Source organism: Heterodontus francisci, chromosome 25 (genome assembly GCF_036365525.1).
Source record: "Heterodontus francisci isolate sHetFra1 chromosome 25, sHetFra1.hap1, whole genome shotgun sequence".
In the NCBI taxonomy this organism is placed as follows: Eukaryota; Metazoa; Chordata; class Chondrichthyes; order Heterodontiformes; family Heterodontidae; genus Heterodontus; species Heterodontus francisci.
Window position 1 is genome coordinate 24,227,933 of NC_090395.1, and position 26,422 is coordinate 24,254,354.

The 26,422-nt window shown below is 44.6% G+C and overlaps 1 protein-coding gene across 1 annotated transcript in view; it reads left to right on the forward strand.

Moving 5' to 3' along the window:
• The first annotated feature begins 4,199 nt into the window (after positions 1-4,199).
• The window catches only part of slc5a8l (solute carrier family 5 member 8, like), a 109,819-nt gene continuing 87,596 nt past the window's right edge, over positions 4,200-26,422 (forward strand). The window contains exons 1-3 of the mRNA XM_068057631.1: positions 4,200-4,855; positions 21,483-21,548; positions 22,205-22,256. Of these exons, the coding sequence (XP_067913732.1) occupies positions 4,502-4,855; positions 21,483-21,548; positions 22,205-22,256 (472 nt within the window). The 5' untranslated portion in view covers positions 4,200-4,501. The remainder of the gene's footprint in view (positions 4,856-21,482; positions 21,549-22,204; positions 22,257-26,422) is intronic.

Consider the following 26,422-nt stretch of genomic DNA (forward strand, 5'->3'; position numbering starts at 1 on the left):
CAGAACTTTTATGCATCCGGGTCTTCCCAGGTGGGAGTGGTGACACCTCAAATATTTCCAAGCATGCTTTCTATTGGAGCACTTGGGAGTTCACAGGGGCCATCTATTTCAGAAGAGTACTTTATTTTTTTCCTCTGTGGGGACAAGTACGATGAGAGGGTGTGTGGCTTCACTAGGATAGCAGAGGTCCTGATGGTGCAGGGCACCAACAACTGCATGCACATGGCACTGTGGGCCCCCATGACAAGAGGGAGAGGTACAGGAACCATAGGGCTACCACCCTGTAAATGTGAGTAGGTGTACAACCACTCCCAAATAATCATGTCAGTGTATGCCCACTATCCTGGCAGCAGCCATCCTGTACCAGTCAGCTGTACCCACTGTCTTTAGGCCTCCAGACAGAACCAGAGGCTGCATCTCAGGGACAAAGGCTATCCCCTTTGCATGTGACTGATGACCACCTCCAACACTATGTGAGGGCAGCGAGCGTATAATAAAAGCAACAGAGCCTCAAGAAACGTAGTGGAATAATTGGCCTGCTCAAGCGATGGTTCCACTGCATTGACCATTCCTTATATGCCAAAGGACCAGGGTCAGAAAGGGGTATAAAGTCACAGCTCACAAGTACATTGTTGCTGCAGTCAGGTAGAGTGACCTGGTCAGTCACTGAAGACATGAAGAGAACTCGTTCGGCAGACCGACCACACGGGGACGAGCTCTTGTATGCGGGGTTACCAACTACCAGTACAGTGAGTATATCTGTAGTTTGGGTATAAGGTAAATAAGCTAGTTTGTGAGAACAAATGCTTGTTATGTGCCATTGATATCAAGAGTAAAGCAAGATCCCACAATATCTGGGGGAAGATACCTTGGGGTAAAGGGGTGACCGCTGTCCTTGAAAAGGTGCTGGTGAGCAGCCTTCTTGAACTGCTGCAGTGCATGTCGTGTAGGTACTCACACAGTAGTGAGTTCCAGAATTTGATTCAATAACAATGAAGGAGCAGCGATATACTTCCAGATCAGGATGGTATCTGACCTGAAGGGAACCTTGTAGAGATCACAGGTTTGGAAGGAACTATCAAAGGAGCCTTGGTGAGTCATTGCAGTGCATCTTGTAGATCAGGGGTGTCCAACCTTTTCACAAGCGGGGTCGCATTATCATTTTTGTCCTACATAGTGGGGCTTGAGCAAATTTTGGAAAGGTAAAGGAATTACAAATTTATTTTACTATTAATCACTCTCACAAAAAATGTGCAATTTTGTGCAGAAGCTTTAAATGAGGAGACTAATTTATTAACTTACTTTCTCATCACTAGGCTGGAATTTACACTCTTGCCGCCAAAATAGGCAGCGGGCGATAACAATGATGGGCCACCCACATGGGCCACATGTCACAGAGCCACCTCGATATTAAGTGCAGCAGCTCATTTAAATAGCCAGGGCGGGCCACCCCCCCCCCCCCCCCCCCACAATGTCATAGAGCGGGCGGGCTGTCCATCCCCAGCAATGGCGTCAGCTGCCTGTGCGCAGGCGCTGACACCATTTTTCAAAGACGTCGAGCCCTACCGATCATTTAAAAGTTTTGAAGATACAGGCAATATAAAAATTGTGGGACATTTAATTTGCCCCTCTCCCACTCCCCCAATAACCACAGAACTAATTACTTGCCCTCTTCTCCCCCAAAACATTTACCTTGTCCACCTGACCTCCCCCCCAAGTACATTATCTTTACACTATAATCCTTCCCACCATCCCCTCTTCAAATGATATTAGTTTGACCCCGCTCCCACAACTCCCGCGCTAAGAAACTTACCTGCTCCCCCTTCCCCACCAGTGTTACGCTTCAGTTCCCCGGACAGGGATCCGAAAACATGGGAGTTCCAGCCACCGGCACGAATATTGCATAGGGACAGACGGTGGGAATGTAAAGGTAATCAAATGTATTTCAATATGTTAATGGCGATCCCGTCGCAAGCGGCGGGGGTGGGGGGGGGGAGGTTGCCACCACAAGCACTCACTGCCGCTGACAATATCGGGTTGGGCCCTCACGGCATCAGGGTGCATGGCGTCCCTCTTCCAGAGGCATTTTTCAGCCCCCTCTGCCATGACCGCTGACATCGGGGGGGTCTGTAAAATTCAGCCCATTATGTTGAGCACTGATTTAGTGAGGTACCTGGCATTGTTTTTGCTTGCAGAAGTAGACAATGACTGCCCTCACACTTGATGTAGCGATGCGGAGTATTCTGGATAGATGTCCATCTGTCAGGAAAGATCTCGATCCTTCTCTCCTCTCTGTCTCCCTCTCTCTGTCTCGCTTGCTTTCTCTGTCTCTCCCTCTCCCCCTGTCTCTGTTCCCCCTCTATCTCTCTCTATCTCTTACTGTATCTCCATCTCTCTCTGTGTTTCTGTTTCTGTGTCTCACTGTCTCTGTGTCGCTGTGTTTCTCTTTCTCCCCCTTCTCTCGGTGTCACCCACACCCCCCTCCCCTCCCCGCAAAACTACTCCTGGGGCCCGGTTACCCCAGCAAACTGCCCCCAGGTCCTAGGCCTGAGGCCTGCCGCCTCCTCAGGTGGCTCCTCCTCGGTGATGGTGGCAGAGATGAAGAGCCCAGGGCTTGAGGCCCAGGCTGGGTCCATACACAGGCAGAGCCAGTGCTGGGCCTGGAACCTGAGCTAAAGTTCAGGAAGGCTACACTGGGAATGGAGTTCGGGTGGGAAACACTGGCAGACATGCTGCTCAGCCTGGGTGCCGCCATCTTACTAAAGGAGCCAGAACATAAGGCACTGAAGAGCGTCCACCATCTTGGTAAAGGAAGGCATGCACAGTGAGGCGTCTCCGCCATGTCAGTAAAGGAGCTGTAGCCGTTGTCAATTGCAGAAGATTTTGGCGAGTTGGAAGAAGCCAATGGCGGATTTCCAGTGGAAATTTCTCATCATAGGTGGGCCAGATGGAAATCTTTGGCGGACCAGATTCTGGCCCATGGGCCATAGGTTGGACAATCCTATTGTCGATGGTACATATGCAGCCATTGTACACTCATGGTGGAGGTAGTAAATGTTTAAGATGGTGGATGGGGAGCGAAACAAGCAGCTACTTTGTCATGGCTGGTGGTGAGCTTCTTGAGTGATGTTGGAGTAATAGAGTCATTTATGGCACCAGAGGAGGCCATTCGGTCTATCAAGTCCATCTTCAGGGAGTCCTCAGTCAGTTCCACTCGCCTGCTCAATCCCCAATAAAATGGATGAGAACATTTCTCACCAATACTAGGAACCATGTTCTGGTCTAGATTGATAGTTTCTTTACATTCATATTCAAAGCATAGAATCATAGAATAGAATCATAGAATGGTTACAGCACAGGAGGCCATTCCATTATTCCATTACATTTCTGACTTGTGCCTTGTAGATAGGGGACAGGCTTTGGGGAGTCAGAAGGTGAGTTACTTGCTGCAGAATTCCCAACCTCAGACCTGCTGTTGCAACCACAGTATTTATGTGGTTGGTCCAATTAAGTTTCTGGTCAATGGTAACCCCCAGGATGCTGTGAGAGATTCAGTGATGACACTGCAATTGAAAGACAAGGGGAGATGGTTAGGCTCTTTGTAACATGGAACAGAAAAGACCCATATCCAGTCTCTGGCCTGTGCAGTTAGATGATCCTTTTTGGCGGACCACTGGAGTGGGACAGAGGGGTTGGGGAGGGGGCATTGCAATTGGCATCGAGGGTTGAGATTTATAATTAACATGAATCACCATTTTCAGAACAGGAGGGCAGGGAATGGGGCAAGAATATCACATACTGCTGGGCTCAGAAGCCTGCTATGTGAGGCTGCCAAGAATCAAATGAGAGATTACAAGTAAGGAACGTGTTAACATGGGCAAAGCAGTGAGTGTGAATTCCAGCACATCTTTTATTGCGATTCTAGAGCTATATGTATTCAATTACGTACATAGGATTAACAGAATTAGACGGTAGCCCAGAGTTCCATTCTAAATATAAATATCATTTATAGTTAATTAGTTACTAAAGTCAAAAATTCAGACAATGAATCAATTGTAAGTTATAAATCAATGCAAAGGCTGTGGTTTTATTGTGAGCAGCCCTGCTGGGAGGTAAGGTGACCTGTCGCTCAATCCCTCAGGTGTAGTACAAAGGTTTTCTTTCAGCTGTGTTGTTGGAATGCCCAGACTCAGCGTGTGGTGATTAGCTGTCTGTTTCTCTCTTTGCCCATCCTCTGGCTGGCACTTGCTTGCACTCTCTATCCATTATCATTGTTACAAAGTCTTTTCACCAGTCCCTACTTTCACCGAATGTACTGAAAACTTTTATAAATTTCCCTTTTTGGCATTTTTGGATTCTTTTTCGACCTTCCTTGGCAAGATTTTTCAGAAGTACGAGTTTTTTTTTAAATGACATTGTGATAATTATAACTTTTGGAAAGTTTATTTTTAAACATTTTTCAAACAACATTCCCTTCTCTGAAGTTTACGACGGCCTGGAAATGTCCATCACCGGCACTCCTGTAGCTCAGTTCGCTGTGTGGGATTATGTGGTGTTTGTGGCCATGCTGCTTATTTCTACCTTCATTGGAATCTATCACGCGGTTAAAGCCAGGGGCCAGCAATCCAACAGTCAGTTCCTGTTGGGGGACAGGCAGCTGAGGGCAGTGCCCGTGGCCATGTCCCTTACTGCCAGCTTCATGTCTGCAGTTACTGTGATTGGGACACCAGCAGAGGTTTACCGCTATGGAGCCATCTTCTTGATCTTCTGCATTAGCTATGCTGTAGTGACCATCGTCAGTGCTGAAATCTTCCTGCCTATATTCTACAGTCTGAACATCACCAGTACCTATGAGGTAAGGCCAAAAAAATTGCAAATCTAACTAAATAAACCTTACTTGTCTGACATTCAGTATTAGATGAACAGGTGTTTCTTACAACTGAAATTGTGAAGACTGAATTCATTGTCTTTGACCCTCACCACAATCTCAGTTCCTTCACCACCTACTCCACCTCTTTTCCTGGCAACTGTCTAAAGCTGAACCAGACCGTTCACAACCTTAGTGTCCTGGTTGACCCTGAGCTGAGCTCAATCCCATAATCCTCTCTATTGCCAAGACCAGCTACTACCACCTCCGTAACATTGTCCATCTTCATAGCTGCCTCAGCTCATCTGCTGAAACCCACATCCAAACCTTTGTTATCTCTAGACTCGACTATTCCGGTGGTCTCCTGGCCAGTCTCCTACCTTGCACCCTTCATAAACTTGAGATCATCCAAAACTCTGCTGCCTGTATCCTAACTCACACCAAGTCCTGTTCACCTAGCTTGCTGACCTACATTAGCTTCTGGTACAGCAATGTCTCTATTTCAAAATTCCCATCCTTGTTTTCAACTCCTTCACCTCTCCCTATCTCTGTAAACTCCCCCAGTACTACAACATACTCGACATATCTGCACTACTCCAGCTCTGGCTTCTTGCACACCCTAAATTTTAATGTCTCTACCGTTGTGGCAGTGCTTTTAACTGTCTAGGCCCGATGCTCTGGAATTCCCTCCCGAAACCTCTTTGTTGATCTCTCATTTTTTCAGTCAGTCTTTAAAACCTGCCTCTTTAATCAAGCATATGGTCACCTGTGCTAATATTTTTTTATGTGGCTTGGTGTTAAATTCTTGTCTAATTATGCTCCTGCGAAACACCTTGGTACATTAAAGATACTATATAAATGCAAGTAGTTGTCATTGCTGAACAAGAAAGAACTCCATTGTGGAGCAAGAACATATGTTTATATAGCATCTTTCAGGACCTCAGGGTGTCCCAAAGCACTTTGCAGCCAATGGAGAATGTTTAAAGTGTACTCACTGTTGTAATGTAGGAGACTTGGCTGCCAAATTGCACAGAGCATGCTCCCACAAACACCACCGGCATATAAGATCAAATAAATAAAGAAGTTAATAGGGTAGATAGAGAGAAATTGGAGTACAGAACAAAGCGGCATAACCTTAAAATTAGGGCTAGAATGTTCCATGGTGACGTCATTAAGCACAAAGACTAGTGGAAATCTGGAACTCTCTCCCCCAAAAAGTTAAATATTTTAAAACTAAGATTGATAGACTTTTGTTAGGCAAGGTTATTAAGGTTTATGGGACCAAGGCAGGTAGATGGAGCTAAGATTCAGGAAAGCCATGATCTAAGTGAGTGGCAGAACAGGCTAAAGGGACTGAATGGGCTACTCCTGTTCCTATGTCCCTATACATTATGTTACGATCAGGTGAGAAATGTGTCTAGGGGTCATTTGCTGTCCTTACCTGATCTTATTGTAACAGGGTTTAATTTTAAACACACTGTGTTTTGAGCTCCCTCTTTGTGAATCCTTGTTCACAACTTTCCAATTATAAAGCAAAAAAATGAGCACCAACAGGCTTTCTTTGCTTTAAAGAAGATGAAACTTATTAAACTTAAACTAAAAACTTTAATACTGTTCATGCTTATGGATATACAGCGCGCCCAGGCTAGCATGCACACATGATATAAACATGCAGATAGGAATAGAAAAGAGCAGAAGGAAAGATAAGTTGAACAGTTTGAGGCAATATCTTGTTACTGTTTCTCAAGCTTGCTGTAGTACTTGATTGCAGATATGGTCTTATGTTTTGTTGGGGCCCACTAGTCTTCTTAAAATCTTGTTCATGTAGGAAATCTTTCTCTCTTTGAGTTTCCTGTGTTTTCACAAGATTCAGTTCCATGGGAAGAGATGAAGGCAGGCAGACAGGAGGGGAGATGTTCTCAGTCCATGAACACATGGCATTCTGTTCAAATCCTTTGTTGGAAGTTCAAATTATCTGCAACAACCAGTTAGTCATATGACACAAACTGGTCTAACCACTTCTGTGTATTGGGGAAGCAACTACTAGGTCCCCATTGTTTCAATATTATCTGGGACTATGCAAATGTCCTTCCAGTCAGGGATTGTAATTTTAAGTTTTTGTTCATGTTGTGAAATAATGTGTGCCTCAGTCTTGGTAGGTGTGGGGGTGGGGGGTGGGGGTGTGGGGGGAGCGGTGTTGGCTGACAATTATTTAAATGTTGTTGGTTGAGGGATAAACATTGGCCAGGACACCAGGGAGAATTCCCATTATCTCCAAAAATAGTGCCATGGGATCTTTTGCATATAGCAGGGAGGACAGCTGGGGCCTCAGTTTAACTTTGCATTCAATAAACAGCATCTCCAAAGGTGCAGCACTCCCTCAACCGTGGTCTGAAGCATCAACCTAGCACAGCTGCGGCACAGTGGTTAGCACTGCAGCCTCACAGCTCCAGGGACCCGGGTTCGATTCCGGGTACTGCCTGTGTGGAGTTTGCAAGTTCTCCCTGTGTCTGCGTGGGTTTTCTCCGGGTGCTCCGGTTTCCTCCCACAAGCCAAAAGACTTGCAGGTTGATAGGTAAATTGGCCATTATAAATTGTCACTAGTATAGGTAGGTGGTAGGGAAATATAGGGACAGGTGGGGATGTTTGGTAGGAATAGGAGATTAGTGTAGGATTAGTATAAATGGGTGGTTAATGTTCGGCACAGACTCGGTGGGCCAAAGGGCCTGTTTCAGTGCTGTATCTCTAATCTAATCTAATCTAATCTAATCTAATCCAATCTAATCATATTGCACTTCAGTTTCTGGAGTGGGACTTGAACCTACAACCTTCTTACTCAAAGGTAAAAATGCTACCAACTGAGTCACCTGGTGGGCAACTGACCCAAGAGACTGCAAGTTTCGATTCCTGATCTGTGCTGAGTTAGCTGATTTCTGTTGGGATGGTCCTATTCAGTCATATGCCCAATTATCGGGCACGAGCCTGACAAGCCATGTCCCCACCTTCCTTTTTCCTTCTTGTTGGAATTTTTGATCCATTTTTGGGACAGTATATCCAGCTTTGTGAATGACTTCATTTGGCAGGATTCCCTTAGTGAGGTCATGTGTGTGTCCCAGCATCCAGCAAACTCTGCCCCCCACTGCCTCCTTATCCACATACCCTAATCCTTCAGGTCATCGAGTCATAGAGCACAGAAACAAGCCCTTCAGCCCAACGCACCTGCGCCAACCATCAAGCACCCGCCCAAAAGTAATCGCACTTCCCCGCACTTGGCCCGTAGCCATGTATGCTATGGCGTTTCAAGTGCTCATCTAAATACTTCTTAAATGTTGTGAGTGTTCCTGCCTCTACCACCCCTTCAGGCTGTGTGTTCCAGATTCCAACCACCCTCTGGGTGAAAACATTTTTCCTCAACTCCCCTCTAAATCTCTTGCCCTTTACCTTAAATCTATCCCCCCCAGATATTGACTTCTCCACTGAGGGAATATGTTTTATAGACTTTTTTTATAGAGAGATACAGCATTGAAACAGGCCCTTCTTCCTATCTATCCTATCAATGCCCCTCATAATTTTGTATACCTCAATCAGGTCCCCCCTCAGCCTTCTCTGCTCCAAGGAAAACAACCCCAGCCTATCCAGTCTCTCTTCATAACTGAAATGCTCCAGCCCAGGCAACATCCTGGTGAATCTCCTCTGCACCCTCTCCATTGCAATCACATTTTTCCGATCATGTGGTGACCAGAACTGTACACAGTACTCCAGCTGTGGCCTAACCAGCATTTTATACAGCTCCATCATAACCTCCCTGCTCTTATATTCTATGTTTCACTTAATAAAGGCAAGTATCCCATATGCCTTCCTAACCACCTTATCTACCTGTGCTGCTGCCTTCAGTATTCTATGGACAAGCACCCCATGGTCCCTCTGACCCTCTGTGCTGCCTAGGGTCCTACCATCCACTGTATATTCTCCTGCCTTGTTAGTCCTCCCAAAGTGCATCACCTCATACTTCACAGGATTAAACTTCATTTGTCACAGCTCCACCCATCTTACCAGCCCGTCTATATCGTCCTGTAATCTAAGGCTTTCCTCCTCACTATTTACGACACCACCAATTTTCGTGTCATCTGCGAACTTACTGATCATACCTCCTATATTCGCATCTAAATCATTAATGTACACTGCAAACAGCAAGGGTCCCAGCACTGATCCCTGCAGTATCCCACTGGTCACAGGTTTCCATTCACAAAAATAACCCTCTACCATCACCCTCTGCCTCCTTCCACTAAGCCAATTTTGAATCCAGTTTGCCAAATTACACTGGATCCCATGGGCTCTTACTTTCTTAACCAATCTCTCATGCGGGACCTTATCAAAAGCCTTACTGAAGTCCATATAGACGACACCCTCATCTACACCTCTAGTCACCTCCTCGAAAAATTCAATCAAATTTGTTAGACACGATCTCCTCCTGACAAAGCCATGCTGACTATCCCTGATCAATCCCTGCCTCTCCAAGTGGAGATTAATCCTGTCCCTCAGAATTTTTTCCGATAATCTCCTGACGTTAGACTCACAGGCCTGTAATTACCTAGTTTATCTCTGCTACCCTTCTTGAATAATGGTACCACATTCGCTGCCCTCCAGTCCTCTGGCACCTCTCCTGTGGCCAGAGAGGATCTGAAAATGTGTGTCAGAGCCCCTGCAATCTCCTTCCTTGCCTCACATAGCAGCCCGGGATACATCTCATCTGGGCCTGGGGATTTATCCACCTTTAAGCCTGCTAATACAGCTAATACTTCCTCCTTTTCAATGCTAATTTGATCAAGTATATCACAATCCCCCTCCCTGATCACTACACCTACATTGTCCCTCTTCATAGTGAACACAGACGAAAAGTAATCGTTCAAAACCTCACCTATGTCCTCCGGCTCCACACACAGATTGCCTCTATGATCCCTAATCGGCCCCACTTTTTCCCTGGTTACCCTCTTGCCCCTAACATACTTATAAAACACCTTGGGATTTTCCATTATCTTGTCTGCCAGCGATTTTTCATGCCCCCTCTTCGCTCTCCTAATTACTTTTTAAAATACTCCCCTACATTTTCTATACTCCTCTTGGGCCTCCGCTGTTTTCAGCACTCTGAATCTGCCATATGCCTCCTTTTTTATCCTTATCCAAACCCTATATCCCTTGACATCCAGTGTTCCCTGGACATATTGGTCCTACTCTTCACCTTTACGGGAACATGTTGGACCTGAACCCTCACTATTTCCTTTCTGAATGACTCCCACTGGTCTGATGTAGACTTTCCTATAAGAAGCTGTTCCCAGTCCACTTTGGCCAGATCCTGTTTTATCATATTGAAATCTGCCTTCCGCCAATTCAGTACTTTTATTTCTGGTCCCTCTATGTCCTTTTCCATAACAACCTTAAATCTTACAGAGTTATGGTCACTATCCCCGAAATACTCCCCCACTGACACTTCTACCACTTGTCCAGCTTCATTCCCTAGGATTAAGTCCAGTGCTGCCCCTCCTCTTGTAGGACTCTATGTACTGGCTCAAAAAGCTGTACTGAATGCACTTGAAGAATTCTGCCCTCTTTAAGTTTTTTGCACGAATACTATCCCCTCTAATATAGGGGAAGTTGAAATCCCCTACTATTATTACCCCAGTATTTTTGCACCTCTCTGAGATTTGCCTACATATCTGCTCCTCTATCACTGCCTGACTGTTTGGAGGCCTGTAGTACACTCCCAGCCAAATGATTGCCCCTTTTTTGTTTTTAAGTTCTACCTATCTGGCCTCATTAGAGGAACCTTCTAAGATATCATCCCCCCTTACTGCAGTAATTGACTCTTCAATCAACAGTGACATGCCACCTCGTCTTTTACCCCTTCCCCATCACGTCTGAAGATTCTATACCCTGGGATATTAAGCTGCCAGTCCTGCCCTTCCTTCAACCATGTCTCAGTAATAGCAATAATATCATATTCCATGTGTTAATCAACGCCCTCAATTCATCTGCCTTACTCGTAAGACTCCTTGCATTAAAATAGATACAATCCAGCCTTGCATTATTTGCCTGAGCCATAACAGGTCTATATTTACTCTGCCTTCCAGGCTGACTTAGCTTCTCACTTATATTTGATTGTACATCACCCCCTACTGTACCTCCACTCTGTATCCCATCCCCCTGCCAAATTAGTTTAAAACCACCCCCTCCCCCCGCAACAGCACTAGCAAACCTCCCAGCAAGGATGTTGGTCCCATTCCAGTTCAGGTGCAACCCGTCCAACTTATACAGATCCCACCTTCGCCAGAAACAGGCCCAGTGATTCAGGAAACTAAAGCCCTCCCTCCTGCACCATCTCCCCAACCATACATTCATTTGCTCTAACCTCCTATTCATATACTCACTAGCCCGTGGCACCAGAAGAAACCCAGAGACTACAACCTTTGAGGCCCTACTTTTTAATCTGCTGCCTAGCTCCCTAAATTCTTTTTGCAGGACATCATCCATCTTACTACCTATGTCATTGGTACCAATGTGGACCACGAGCTCCGGCTGTGCACCCTCACCCTCCAGAATACTTTGTAGCCGCTCGGTGATATCCAAGACCCTTGCACCAGGGAGGCAACATACCATCCTGGAATCATATCTGCGACCAGAGAAACGTCTATCTGTTCCTCTAACCATAGAATCCCCTACCACTGTTGCCCGCTTGTCTCTTTTTCTCCATCCTAGCACAGCTGAGTCAGCCATGACATTCCGGTCATGACTCTCGATGCATTCTCCAGAGGAACCCTCTCTCTCATCGGTATTCAGAACTGAATACCGGTTAGAAAGTGGGATGGCCTCTGGGGACTCCTGCACTACCTGCCCTGACTTCTTTGTCCGTCCGGCAGCCACCCAGTCACCCCCCAACTGTGCTTGCCTCGGCACCGGCTTGACTACCTCCTGAAACGTGCCATCCACGTAGTCCTCCACCTCGCGGATGCACCACAGTGACTCCAGCCGCCGCTCGAGCTCCGAAACCCAAAGCTCAAGTTTCTGCAACCGGAGACACTTTCTGCAGACATGTTCGCCAAGGTCACATGGCATGTCCACAACTTCCCACATTCCGTACATTCCGCTTGGCCAAGCTGCCCCGACATTACTTACTTTTACAATGAAGAAACCTGGGCTGCAGCCTTCTGCTGCCAGAAACCAGGCTCCTGCCTGCCGACCCTTTTGCCATTCCCGCTGGGTCCGCGAGTCAGTTTACCATCATTTAAATGAGGCCTGTGAGTTAAAATTGCCTCGGCCTCCCTCTAATGGGGCTTTCCCACCAGCCACGGCCTCTCCTGCCCAGTGATAAAATTGGCTCTCAGGTGCTTTATGCACATGTTTTGCTGCCATCACAGCTTTCCACTATTTACATCATGGGTTAATTGGGAAGTGACATCCAATTTTATATATTGTCATCAGGATTTTGAACACAGTGCATTTCCTATGTGACGGGGTTTGGAGAGTTTTTAATTGGCCCTTCATAGAGTCTTACTCATGCATAGTTTGCTCATTGTAGCATAAACTCCTTCCCATTCTTCATTAGAAATCTCTATCCCACACAGTTTTCTTTACCTCCAGGAGGAGAGAAGAAAACTGGATCCATAGAAACCTGGGAAATCTCTACCCTTATGGCAATCGTCCTGGGAGTCTCACACCGCTGCCTCTTCCTCCTCTATGGCCTGTGATTAACATACAAGACAGCTGGGACTTTACTCATGTATCATGCTGATGAGAAAAAACAATTAAACCTATAATTCCTAGTGTTTCCCCAGCATGTTCATTTGTACTATATGTATCTATATATACAAAACAACGATCCCAAACAAGTCCAACCCGGCTCTCACAGCAATAAAGCCACAAGAATAAGCAGCTTCATGCAAACCATTATAATTAATTTTCTCCGGATCCTGACTCCCACTGAGAGCTGTATTTAATAAAAACACTGGTCAAACCTGATAAATACAGAATGAACACTATAGAAACTGATCATTGCTGTAAAATTGATAGCTATTTACATTTAAAACAATGTGGAGAAAAAATTGAACTACTCAGTGTCAACAAAGAGACATCAGTGCTTTGAACAAGGAAGTACTACAGTTAAATAACTTATCAACACTTGATATCCATGTACGCAGGTGAGCAATGGTCACTGGTATAGGTGCCAGGTAGTTCCCAGCACTTGTTTAACTGCATTCCAGCGTCACAGCCTTCAGTGAGGTGAGGAGAAAAGTGGATGTGGGGGGTGAACGGTGAAACTGAACTAATAAACAGTGTGTCATTGCGTGTGAGACTCTACCCAATTCTAAAATGTACACAATTCGCAACTGTACCCAATCCATAACAACAGCTTACTTATAACACATACTATACGTAGCAAAAATATCCCAAAACACTTCCGGGAAGCATGATCAGACAAAATTTGACACCAAGCCACAGAAGATTTTAGGACCGGTGACCAAAAGCTTGGTCAAAGAGGTAAATTTTGAGGAGCAACTTAAAGGAGGAGAGAGAGAGTTAGTGAGGCAGAGAAGTTTAAGGAAGGAATTCCAGAGCTTAGGTCCTAGACAGCTGAAGGTACAGCCATTCAATGGTGGAGCATGTTGCACAATTGCCCCCTGAGCCTGCTCTAAATTCAATAAAATCATGGCTGATCTGACTCCAACCTCGACTCCACATTCCCGCCTACCCCCAATAACTTTTACCCCCTTGCTTATCAAGAATTTATCTACCTCTACTTTAAAAATATTTAAAGACTCGGTTTCCGCTACCTTTTGAGGAAGAGAGTTCCAAATGCTCACAACTCACTGAAAGAAAAAAATTCTCCTCATCTGTCTTAAATGGGCGACCCCTTATTTTCAAACAGTGACCCCTAGTTCTATATTCTCCCACAAGAGGAAACATCCTTTCCACATTACCCTGTCAAGACCCCTCAGAATCTTACATGTTTCAATCAAGTCATCTCTTACTTTAAGCTCCAGTGGATACAAGCCAAGTTGGACCAGCCTTTCCTCATAAGCAACCTGTCCATTCCAGGTATTAGTCTCGTAAACCTTCTCTGAACTGGCTCCAGCGCATTGGCATCCTTCCTTAAATAAGGAGACCAATACTGTACACAGTACTCCAGATGTGGCCTCACCAATGCCCTGTTTAGCTAAAGCATAACCTCCCTACTTTTGTATTCAATTCCCCTGACAATAAATGATAGCATTCTATTAGGTTGCCTAATTACTTGCTGAACCTGCATACTAATCTTTTATGATTCATGCACTAGGACACCAAGATCCCTCTGTATCTCAGAGCTCTGTAATCTCTGACTTTTTATATAATATGCTTCATTTTTATTCTTCCTGCCAAAATGGACAATTTCACATTTTCCCACATTATACTCCATTTGCCAGATCTTTGCCCATTCAATTAACCTATCTATATCCCTTTGTAGCTTCCTTATGTCCTCTTCACAATTTACTTTTCTACCATTCATTATGTCATCAGCAAATATAGCAACCATACCTTCAGTCCCTTCATCACTTATATAAATTGTAAAAGATTGAGGCCCCAACACTGATCGCTGTGGCACACCACTCGTTACATTTTGCCAACCAGAAAATTATCTATTTATACCTACTCTCTGTTTCCTGTTAGCTAGCCAATCTTCCATCCATACCCATATGTTACTCCCTACACGTGAGCTTTTATTTTCCGCAATAACCTTTGATGTGGCACCTTATCAAATGCCTTCTGGAAATCTAAGTACAGTACTTTCACCAGTTCCCCTTTATCCACAGCACATCTTACTTATTCAAAGAACTCCAATAAATTCGTTAAACATGATTTCCCTTTCACAAAACCATGTTGACTCTGCCTGATTACCTTGAATGTTTCTAAATGCCCTGCTATAACATCTTTAATAGTAGCTTCTAACACTTTCCCTATGATAGATGTTAAGCTAACTGTCTTGTAGTTTCCTGCTTTCTGTCTTCCTCCCTTTTTGAATAAAAGGAGTTACATTCACTATTTTCCAATCTAATGGAACCTTCCCCAAATCTAGGGAATTTGGGGAAATTTAGACCATCACATCAACTATCTCACTAGCCACTTCTTTTAAGACACTAGGACGAAGTCCATCAGGACCTGGGGACTTGTCTGCCCACAACTCCAACAATTCACTCAGTACCACTTCCCTGGTGATTGTAATTTACTTGAGTTCCTCCCTTCCTTCCATTTCCTGATTTACAGCTATTTCTGGGATGTTACTTGTAGTGAAGACCAATGCAAAGTACCTGTTCAATTCATCTGCCATCTCCTTATTTTCCCTTATTAATTCCCCAGACTTACTTTCTATAGGACTAATGCTCACTTTGTTAACTCTTTAAAAAAAATATCTATAGAAACTCTTACTATCTGTTTATATATTTCTAGTTAGCTTTCTCTCATACTCTAATTTTTCCCTCCTTATCAATCTTTTAGTCATTCTTTACACCTGCCACCCATCTTTGCGCAATTAGGTGCTTTTTCTTTAAGTTTGATACTAACTTTAACTTTTTTAGTTAACCACGGATAGGGGATCCTCCCCTTGGAATTTTTATTTCTTGTTGGAATGTATCTTTTATTTGTGTACTCTGAAATATCCCCTTAAATGTCTGCCACTGCATCTCTATTGACCTAGCCCTGAACCTAATTTGTCAGTTCACTTTAACTAGCTCTGCTTTCATGCCCTCATAAAAGTTTAAAATACTAGTCTTGAACCCATTCTTCTCTCCCTCAAACTCAATGTAAAATTCAATCATATTATGATTGCCTTCATTATGAGATCATCAATTCATCCTATCTCATTGCACAATACCAAGTCTCGTATAGCCTGCTCTCTGGTTGGTTCTGGAACGTGCTGTTATAAGAAACTATTCCGTAAACATTCTATGAACTCCTCAGCTAGACTACCTTTACCATCTGATTTTTCCAGCAAAATCCCCCATGATTATCACCATACTGTTCGGACAAGATCCCATTATTTCTTCCTTTATACCCTGTCCTACTGCATGGTTACTGTGAGGGGGCCTGTACACCACTCCCACGAGTGACTTCTTGCCTTTATCATTTCTCATCTCTACCCAAACTGCTTCCACATCCTGGTCTCCTGAACTTAGGTCATCCCTTTCTAATGTGCTAATACCATCATTAATTAACAGAGCTCCACCTTTTCCTAGCTTCCTGTCCTTCCTAAATGTCATGTACCCTTCAATATTAAGGTGCCAATCTATGTCATCCTGCAGCCATGTCTCTGTAATGGCTATCAGATCGTACTTATTTATTTCTATTTGTGCTGTCACTTCATCCGTTTTGTTTCGAATACTATATGCATTCAGTTTTGACCTTATTATTATTTTTGTAACGTCTAGCCTTGACTGCTGATTTACTCCTAGATTTGTACATACGACCATACGAACATACGAATTAGGAGCAGGAGGCCACTCGGCCCTTCGAGCCTGCTCCGCCATTTAATAAGTTCATGGCTGAACTGATTACTCCACATTTCCACCTACCCTCGATTTGTCACTGTCTGTTTGTCATTCTATTAGCACCTTTCTCTCTTGCTTTGTCTTTAATTTTTAATTTACCACATCTTCCCAAATTTGATCCCTTGCCCCCACTATTTTGTTTAAAACCCTCTCTACTTCCCTAGTTATGCAGATCACTAGAAGACTGGTCACAGCATGGTTCAGGTGTAGACCGTCCCAACGGTACAGCCCCCACTTTCCCCAGTACTGGTGCTAGTGCTCCACAAACCGGAACCCACTTCTATCACACTAGTCATTGAGCCACACATTAATTTCTCTAATCTTATTTGCCCTATGCCAGTTTGCACGTGGCTCAGGTAATAATCCAGAGATTATCAGCTTTGAGGTTCTGTTTCTTAATTTGGTGCCTAACACCCTGGCACCGGGCCGGCAACACAGCCTTCTGGACTCTCAATTTTTGCTGCAGAGAACAGTGTCAATCCCCCTAACTATACTGTCCCCTGCTACCACTACATTCCTTTTTGTTCCCCCACTTGAATGGCTTCCTGTACCACGGTTAGTTAGTTCATCCACCCTGCAGCTTGCTCTCTCATCCAAACAAACTGAAAGAACCTCAAACCTGTTGGACAATCGCAAAGGCTGAGGCTCCTGCACTCCTGCCCTCTGGGACCTCTTACCTGCCTCAGCTGCAGCCACACTCTCCTGTCCCTGACCACTGTCCAAATCAGAAGACCTTATCCTAAGGGGTGTGACCAACTCCTGGTACAGAGTGTCCAGGTAACTCTCCCCCTCCCTGATGTGTCGCAGTGTCTGCAGCTCAGCCTCCAACTCAATGACTCTGAGCCGAAACTCCTCGAGCTGCAAACAATTATTGCAGGCGTGTTTGTCCTGGATAACACTGGCATCCAGGAGCTCCCACATGCTGCAACCATGACACATCACCTGTCCTTCCATCCTTATGTGTTTAACTACTTAATTATTTTATTTATTTTCCTTTTATATATATTTTATTAACCTTACCACCAGTACCTATTTTAAACCTTAGGAATGGAATAGACCTTAACTACTTACCAGATACTCATCAAACAGCTAGTTTCTTCCCCTGCAGTAGATTAAGAACCAAATCCTACCAGGTGAAAACGTTAGAAAAGACAATGCAAAGGAGCTTCTCCTTCCCCGATTCACCCAACTTCCTCAACTCACTGAACTCCCAGCACTCTGTTCAAGTTGCACTCAATGCTAAGTCACACTGAGATGTCTGTATTTACACATTCTGAAACTAAAGAGATTAGCTGAGCCCCAGGTACAGAAAAAACAGTTCAGGCTAGTTTCTTTAATTAACTAACTACAGCTTCTCCCCGGTGGATAGCTTGTATATCCCTGCTTAGGTCCCTGGATGAAATTTAGAACTTAAACAGTAACTTTTACTTAAATGTTGAATACAAACAAAATTAGATTTTTTAGAAAGAGATTAAGATTCCCTCAACTCACCGAACTCCCAGCACTCTGTTCAATTCACACTCAATCTCAGGGTGAAATACGAATGCCAAAAATGCAAACAGTCTGGTTTCACCTCACATTTCTATCAAAGAAAGGACTGGAGCTTGTGGCAAGGAAACAGAATTTGTGGGAGGTTGGGGTGGGGAACCAAAGTCAATGGAGTCTCAAAATTTAATTGGAGGAAATTTTGGCACATGCAACATTGGATGTCGGAGAAGCAGTGTTAAAAATTCAGAGATAGTGGAGGGGTTGAGAGGTGGTGCAACAGTTACCAATCCATTCCTATCCCCAATCTCCAATGGTACGCAATGCATCCTTGTACCAAATAACCAACTGTACTCAATCTCTTACTGTACCTTATCCCCAAGTGTGCCCAATCCATCACTGCACACAATCCATTACTGTACTCAAACCTCAACTGTACCCAATCCATTACTGTGCCCAAACCATTACTGTACCAAATCCCCAAATGTACCCAATCCATTCCTGTGCCCAAACCATTACTGCACCCAATAATCAACTGTACCTAATCTATTCCTGTACCCAAATCTCAACAGTACCCTATCCCTTTCTTTACGCAGAGAGTAGTAGGGGCGTGGAACGCCCTGCCTGCAACAGTAGTAGACTCGCCAACTTTAAGGGCATTTAAGTGGTCATTGGATAGACATATGGATGTAAATGGAATAGTGTAGGTCAGATGATCGGCGCAACATCGAGGGCCGAAGGGCCTGTACTGCGCTGTAATATTCTAATTCTAATTCTAATTCATTACTGTACCCAATCCCAAACTAGTCCCAATCCATTACTGTACCCAATCCTGAACTGTACACAATCTATTACTGTACACTATCCATTACTGTACTCCATCCCCAACTGTACCCAATCTATTACAGTGCCCAACCCATTATAGTATCCAATCCCAAACTGTACTCAATCTATTACTGTACACATCGAATACTGTACCCAATCCATTACTGTGCCCAAAACATTACTGTACCCAATCCTCAACTGTAATCAATCCATCACTTTAATCTATCCCCAACTGTACCCAATCCATTACTGTGTCCAATCCTCAACTGTACCCAATCCATTACTGTACCAAACCCTCACTTTAACCAATCCATTACTGTACCCAAACTGTTAATGTACCTGAACTGTAACTAGTCCATTACTGTACCCAATCCCCAACTGTAACCAATCCATTACAGTACCCAAACCTCAACTGTAACCAATCTATAACTGTCCCAAACCATTACTGTACCCAAACCTCTACAGTACCCAATCCATTACTGTATCCAAACCGTTACTTCACCTGAACTGTAACTGATCCATTACTGTCCCAATCCCCAACTGTAACCAATCCATTACTGTACCCAAACCGTGACTGTACCGGAACTGTAATCGATCCATTATTGTACCCAAACCTCAACTGTACCCAATTCCCAGCTGTACCCAATCCATTACTCTACGCAAACCTCAACTGTACCCAATCCTTTACTGTACCCAATCCATTACTGTCCCCAAATCATTACTGTACACATTCCCCAATTGTACCCAATCCATTACTATACCCAAGTCTCAACTGTACCCAATTCCCAACTGTACCCAATCCATTACCCTACCCAAATCATTCCTTTACCCATTCACCAACAGTATCCAATTCATTACTGTACCCAAAAATCAACTATAACCAATCTATTACTGTTGTTATGACCAGGTGAGAAAGGTGTCGAGGGGGTCCGTCTCAGCCTTCACCTGGTCTACTGTAACAGGGTTTAATTTTAAACACACTATGTTTTTAGCTCCCCCTTGGTAGAGTTGATGATGGGGTACAGTAATGGATCCCTGCTTTCCAATTATAAGACAAAGAAACCGCACAAACAGACTTTCTTAGGTTTAAAGAAGAAAAGTTGAAATTTATTAAACTTAAACTCTAATTTGGTTGACGTCTACGGATATACGACACGCCCACACTAGCATGTATACACAATACACACATGCAAGTAGAGACAGAAAAGAGCAGAAGAAAAATAAAGTGGAAAGGTTTGAGACAATATCTAAAGAGTTGTTGTTACGGGTCTTCGAGCTCACTGTAGAGCCCTTGATTGTACATAGTTGTTGCTTTTCGTTGGGGGCTCAGTATTCTGCTAAACCTTGTTTTCTGTTGGAGACTTTTCTCTCTTGGGGTTCATGTATCTTCAGTGGATTCAGAGGCTTGGGAGAAAGAGATGGGACCAGACAGGAGAGAGATCTTCTCAATCCAGGAGCAAACAGACTTTCTGCCCAAACTGATTGTACAAATTCAAAAAACTCAGGTTGCCCAGCAGGTTAGTCATGTGACGAGCTGGTTTGACCTTGTCCGTTTGTGTATTCAGCTATCTTAACAGTCAACCTGGAATGCGAGTTCCCCCACCTTCAACGTCTGGTGATCAAGAGTCCATTGTGGGTTGAATGTGTCAGGGAATGGCTGCTTTGTCCTTCCAAACACTGTTGGTTAATATGCAAATGTTTTTCCAGCCACGGCTGATCTGTTTAACAAGTCCTTTCTTCACTCCAGTAACAGTTTAAAATCAATGTTCATGACAAAATTCATCTGCCTCATTCTTGGCAGGTGGGGGCCTAGCATGGCACTGTACCCAATCGCCAACTGTACCCAAACTGTTACTGTATGCAAACTTCAACTGTACCCAATCCATTACTGTACCCCATCATCAACTCTACCCAATCCCCAACTATACCCTATCTGAAACTGTACCCATCCATTACTGCACCCAATCCACAACTGTACCTAATCCATACTGTACCCAATCCCCAAATATACCCAATCTATTACAGTACCCTAAAATAAAAGCAAAATACTGTGGATGCTGGAAATCTGAAATAAAAACAGAAGGTGCTGGAAATAATCAGCATGTCTGGCAGCATCTGTGGAGAGAGGAACAGAGTTAATGTTTCAGTTCGATGACCTTTCATCAGAACTGGCAAAGGTTAGAAATGTAATATGATTTGAGCAATTGAAAGGAGGCATGGTGGAAGAAGAACAAAAAGGAAGGGCAGAGGGCAGCAGAGATGAAATGACAAAGATGCCATTGAATAAAAGGCAAAGGGAGTGGTAATAGTTGTAGTAAAAGACAAAGCAATACTTTCACCCTGCACTACCTCCTGAAAGTCAGAATATGGATAGTGTGCTCGCGCTTGCAACATTTGGCGAGAGAGGAGTGTCACTCTGCACCACTATCACAGATCAGTCCCTACCTTCTCCAATAGTCTGGCAAAGGGTAAAGTCTACAGTGAGCTCTCTCATCATTGTTGTTGACAGGTGGATCAGAAGAGAAATTCATTACGAGCATGAACCAGGAATTTGTTGTGTTTGTCTGAGAGAGGGAGATCTGCACACAGACCAAATTCTCTTTTATTAAAGTGACAATGAACCAAGAGTGGACAGAAAAACAAACCATTCAGTCAAACAGCTGACCATTTATGGATCATGTACAAAGCCATTGTAAATATAAGTTACTTGACACTGTTTTTTTATTCTCCAGTATTTAAGCATGAGATTCAACAAACTAGCTCGCTACATTGGGACCTCTTTATACATCATTCAAACAGTGAGTATCAAATCTGAGCTCATATGCACTTACTGTCCAGTTACATCCAAGACACTTTAGATTTTAATTTAAAAGCAAAATACTGTGGATGCTGGAAATATGAAATAAAAACAGGCTGGATATACTCAGCAGGTCTGGCAGCATCTATGGAAAGAGAAGAGAAAGAGTTAATGTTTCAGGTCTGTGACCTTTCATTAGGTCGGTCAATGATGAAGGGTCGCAGACCTGAAACGTTAACTCTGTTTCTCTCTCCACAGATCTTGCCAGACCTGCTGAGTATTTTCAGCACTTTCTGTTGAGATTTTAATTTGTCTGGGTCAGTGAGGGAAATATCAATTACAGTTCCAAAGCTACCTATCTCAGTCAAATAGCCTGTTGACACTGTCAAGGCTCGTACATGAAGACTGACCACTTGGGCAAGATATCAGGAGATGGGCAAGTTGAGTTAGCAGCTTACAGTGAGCAACTGAGGAGGAAATTGGAGGATTTATTCTAACTCCTTGAGTTTCACTCAGCTCCCCCATGTCCAGCACTAAGCATGTGGTACAATCTAGTGAGGCCTCATTAAGTTTATCAAGTGCATGAAGTCATTGATTTAATATCAGATTTGGGTCTGATTGAGATTATTGATTAATGATATTGGATGACTTTTACAGGTGCTGTACACTGGGATTGTCATTTATGCCCCTGCATTAGCATTGAATCAGGGTAAGTACAAGTTTACTGGTAAAGAATGTCAGGATTCCATACTCATCTATTGGACAATTATACTGCCACACTCGCTGTGGACGACAGGACCAAGATGGTTCTTTGTCCCACTTTGCTACTCGCCCTCACTCTTTGTCCCCACTCGGCCATTGCTGCCAGTCTCACTGTGCTCCCTCTCGGCCCCGCTCCTTTACAATCACATACGCGACAAGGATGCACGAGAGAAACCAGCAGCAGGAACACAGGAAAGTGGCAGCAGTGGTAGAGTGAGGACAAAGAGCGATGAGCCGGGAGTAAAGCCAGACAAAGAGCGAGGGTGAGGGGCAGAGTGGGACAAAGAGACATTTGGTCCTGTCGTATACATCAGAGCATCAGGAAGACACAGGCCCCGAGGCAAGTGACAGGGGTTCTCCAGGACCCTTCATGGAGCTGGTAGACTTGGAGCAGGCTTTTAGATACCCTTACAAAAACACCCTGATGCAGATCCACACGGCCTGTAACCGGGCTCACCAGCTGGACATTCTGGCCATGTGTATAATAAAAACAAGAAATGCTGGAAATACTCAGCAGGTCTGGCAGCATCTGTGGAGAGAGAAGCAGAGTTAACGTTTCAGGTCAGTGACCCTTCTTCAGAACTGACAAATATTAAAAATGTAAAAGATTTTAAGCGAGTAAAGTCGGGGTGGGGCAAGAGATAACAAAAGAGCAGGTGTTGATAGGACAAGGGTCACAGAGAATAACTGACCAGAAGGTCATGGAACAAAGGCAGCCGGTATGTTAATGGTGTGCTGAAAGACAAAGCGTTAGTACAGAGAGGGTGAGAATAGAATGTAAAGAAGGGTGAAAATTAGAAGCAAAGTTGATCAAGTTTTCTAGTTCCAGGCGGGAGCAGGAAACTTCTCTGTCAGCGAGCAGGAGAAGGCCAGCTCAAGGAACAAGGTGGTTGATGCACCTTCTTCTGGAAAGGTAAACCAGAAGAAGCGAGCCGAATCCACGGGATTGGCGTCACCATAAAAAATTAACTAGCCGACCGCCTCAGTGAGCCCCATTGTGGGATAAATGAACATCTCATGACCCGCTGGCTCACGCTAGCCCAGAAACAGCAGGCCACAGTCGTCAGCGTGTACACCCCAATCCTAGAAGCAACAGATGAGGCCAAAGAGGAATTGTACTCCAGCCTTGATCACTTGTTGTCCCATGTTCCCAAGGAAGACAAGTTGTTCCTTATCAGAAACCTCAATGCCAGAGTTGGGAGGAACACAAACCTTTGGAAAGGTGTGATTGGCAAGGAATGTGTTGGAAAGGCTAACACCAACAGAGTCCTTCTTCTGACGAAATGCCTTGAACATGGCCTGATCATAACGAACATAACGAACACCCAATTTTGTCAGTCACAATTTGTCAAGGTTAGGGGAATGAATGGTACTAATGATGGGTGTAAGGGAGCAAGGACCTTGGATGAGTAACTTCAATGTGCTGGCAGCTATTACAGGATGTGAGAGAATTGCATCAGTGATGCAAAGTAATTTTGCTTGTCTATCTCTCCCAATCATTATTGAAGAGGAATGTTTCCACATGCACTGGTAATCAACATTCCTCACACTCTCTCAGCTGTGATAATTTTACCTCTTTCAACTCTGTGTGTGCCTTTCTGTTGTAACTTAGCTCAATATTATAAAATTTTATATAATGCCAATTAGCTTATTCTATTTAATAATTTATCCAAGCCTATCCTTACAGCGTACAATCTCTTTGGCCCTGACATTGTTACAATGGCATTTCAGCAACCTTTGCTTTCCTCTGTTATCAGAAGATAACATCAAAAGACAAGATTTGCAAGCACACAGTTTAATCCAATTCTGCCTACATTATTGTTCTGTCTTTGTTTTGACTAAATTAATGTAAAAACCATATCTTATATACAGGCTCTGAGTGCCCCAGGTATTTGTGTGTATCAGTGTGCTCTATATGTGAAAGGCACTGAGATGCCCTCATATTTCAGCACATCTAAAGCAACAAACAGACACCTGAGGCTGGATTTTCCTTATGGAAGCGGGAAACAGGAGCTGGGTCTGGTTTTGGGTCAGATACCCAACTCCAGTGGGAAACTGATTCAGATTTAGATTTTCAAATGGGTAAGCCCTTAATTCCTATGGAGACAGGTTTCCTGTCCACTTAGTACCAGTCAGATCAGGAATGGAGGTCAGTCAAATCAAGTGTGGGACTCATTGCAGAAACCCCACGAGAGCCGTCACTGGGGTTGCTGGTTGTCCTGAGAGAGAGAGAGAGAGATCTGCAATTTGTGCCAAACCTTCCACTGCACCAGAGGGAAGTGAGATGTCACAAGAGAGCTGGAAGCCTGCCACCCGGGGCAGGGCAAACCCTCGCTTCATTGATGCCGACCTGGATCTAATGCTGGAGGCAGTGAGGGAGGGAAGTCCTCTTCTCAGATAGTGGCAGGAGGGGCACCTCTCTGTTCAGTGCTATCCCCCTCCGTCTCTTTTTCCTCCTCGTCTCTTACTTTCAGCACCTCTCCCCATTAGCTGTCTCTTTCCAGGGCTTCACTGTTCTCTAGGTCCACACCTCTATGGAGGGCCATGTTATGGAGAGCACAACAGATCACTACAATGACAGAGACCCTTGCATATTCAGAAGCCTGGCTGCCTGCTCAATGGTTGGCCTGCTGAGTAGGTGGCATTGGTTGTTTTGTCTCTGTGCATTTGTCTGGGGCTCCCGTAGAGGTGTCAGTAGCCATCTCTTCAAGGGATATCCCTTGTCCTCTTGGATCCATCCATGCACTTTGTCAGGTGGAGTGAAGATCTGAGGCAGCCTGGACTGGCGGAGGATTAAGGAATCACAGCAGCTGCCAGGAAAGTGTGCGCACACATGAAATAAGCTCTTGTTGTGGTCACACACCAGTTGGACTTTGAGAGAGTGGAAGCCCTTCCTGTTGATGTATTTCACTGGCCGGTCACTGGGTGCCTTGATGGCCACATGCCACAAGCGATGATGCCCTACATCTGGAGGAATCCAGTGATGGAGGTGAAACCCAATGCCCTCTGTGCCTGCACAGGACCATATGTGTCAAAGTGGATGTAGTACCCTGCCCTCCTGAATATGGCACCCATGACCTGCCTGATGGCATGACACGCTGCTGACTGCAGGATGCCATCTAGGTCCAAAGCAGATCCCTGGAATGATCCAGTTGTATAGAAATTAAGGGTGACAGTGACCTTGACAGCTGCAGGTAGGGGACTGCTTTGGGGACTGTAAGGCCTCAGGTCATTGTGGATCAGAGCACATAGGACCAAGACCATCTGCCATAGGCACAGTATCCTACGGCACTAACGTTCTGTCATTTGCAGGTAGCTGACTCTTGGAGGGGAGACTCCATGTCTTGGGTAGTGCCTTCCTCCCCTTGCAACCCCCACTGTGCTCTTCTGGCCTCCTGCTGTCCAGGAGGTTGCATCTGCTGAAGCTCATCCTAGCTGCTCTGTCCAATGTCAGGGTAGCCCGTTCCCATCTGACCTCCCTCAGCTGGGCTTTGAGTGTTCACCAGGCCTTCCCCGAACAACCTCAGCTGCCCAAGTGATGCCAGCGGCGTCATGTCCCTCTCCAGATTCCTATTGCTCACCAGTAAGAAAAGCAAGTCTTCCAGCTCCAGCAATGCCTACTCCGTGGCAATTTTGAAGCAACTGAGCTTTATTTTGTGCCTCTAAATTATTTTATTCAGCCCTTCCCATGGACCTCATTGTCCTATGCATTGTTCATGATTTGTACACATTTGAACACATGCTCCAGACATGGTGTTTTCCCCATTCCCCTCCTTTAGAAGTTGTAAACTGTGCTGACAAGCCTGTTAATGAGGTCCTCAATGAGCTCAACAGGTGATTAATTGAAGGCATGTGGGCTTGCAGTTCCCTTTAAAAATGGCGTCGTGTTCCGGAGGCAGCAGGACCCAGTGCTGACCTCCAAGAACACGACCTTTAAATTGAGCTCGCACCTGCCCCTGCACCCAGTAGGCTTTAAAAATCTAGCCTTTGATGTCCAGGGAGCAACGATTGGATTATTGGCCCCTTTGTCTCTGTTCTATTTCTGTCTGCCTTTTGCTATCTCTTGTTACACAAAGATGCAAAGGGGTGTGGGTGGTTCCCACTGTTCAACTC